This window comes from Nestor notabilis, unplaced genomic scaffold (assembly GCF_000696875.1).
Source record: "Nestor notabilis isolate BGI_N333 unplaced genomic scaffold, ASM69687v1 scaffold24074, whole genome shotgun sequence".
Taxonomy (NCBI): domain Eukaryota; kingdom Metazoa; phylum Chordata; class Aves; order Psittaciformes; family Psittacidae; genus Nestor; species Nestor notabilis.
In genome coordinates this window covers 482-1,089 of record NW_009925489.1, presented here as the reverse complement: position 1 = coordinate 1,089, position 608 = coordinate 482, and the positions used below count along the sequence as shown (strand labels likewise).

Genomic DNA, 608 nt, shown 5'->3' with positions numbered 1-608 from the left:
AAAACTTAATTTTCTTATTTTACAAAGGATTATATTTCATTTTGTACTTCCTTGTCTCACCCTACAGGCCCTTGTCCAAAGCCCCTCTCCAGCTTCTGGGTTCACAGCCTTCCCCTCACTTCTCTTGCAGGTTCACCACATCCTGCAGGAGATGGTGATTGGTGGCATGGTGCTGGAGACCAACATGAACGAGATCGTGGCACAGGTGGAGGCCCAGAGCAAGCTGGAGAAGGCGGAGGTGAGCAGCCATGCTGTGGGACACCCAGCTCATGTCCCCAGTCCCTGCTTGCCCCTGTCCTCAGGGACTGGGCCGGGGATGTCCCTTCCCAGCTTGCTCCTTGCTGTTGAGGAGCGTAGGAGGCAGCCTGGGCATGGAAATGGCTGTTCCCATCAAGGTGAACAGCCCTGTTTGTGCTGTTGCTGTGGAGCCAGGACTCTGTGGGGCTGTGGGGCAGGGCCGGGGCTCACTGGTCCCTCTCTCGGCAGGGAGGGCTCTCGGCCGCTCCTTCCCGCGCGGTCTCGGCTGTGAAGAACATCAACCTCCCGGAGATCCCGCGTAACATCAACATCGGAGACATCAACATCAAAGTGCCCAACCTGTCACAGTT

General features: G+C 57.1%; 1 protein-coding gene across 1 annotated transcript; it reads left to right on the top strand.

Moving 5' to 3' along the window:
* Window positions 1-130: 130 nt before the first annotated feature.
* LOC104404620 (AP-3 complex subunit sigma-2-like) lies at window positions 131-605 on the top strand (the record flags this gene model as incomplete). Its single annotated transcript, XM_010013087.1, has 2 exons — window positions 131-238; window positions 487-605. Coding segments are annotated over 2 exons (227 nt in total), but the record flags the coding sequence as incomplete, so codon positions are not given.
* Between the last annotated feature and the right edge of the window lie 3 nt (window positions 606-608).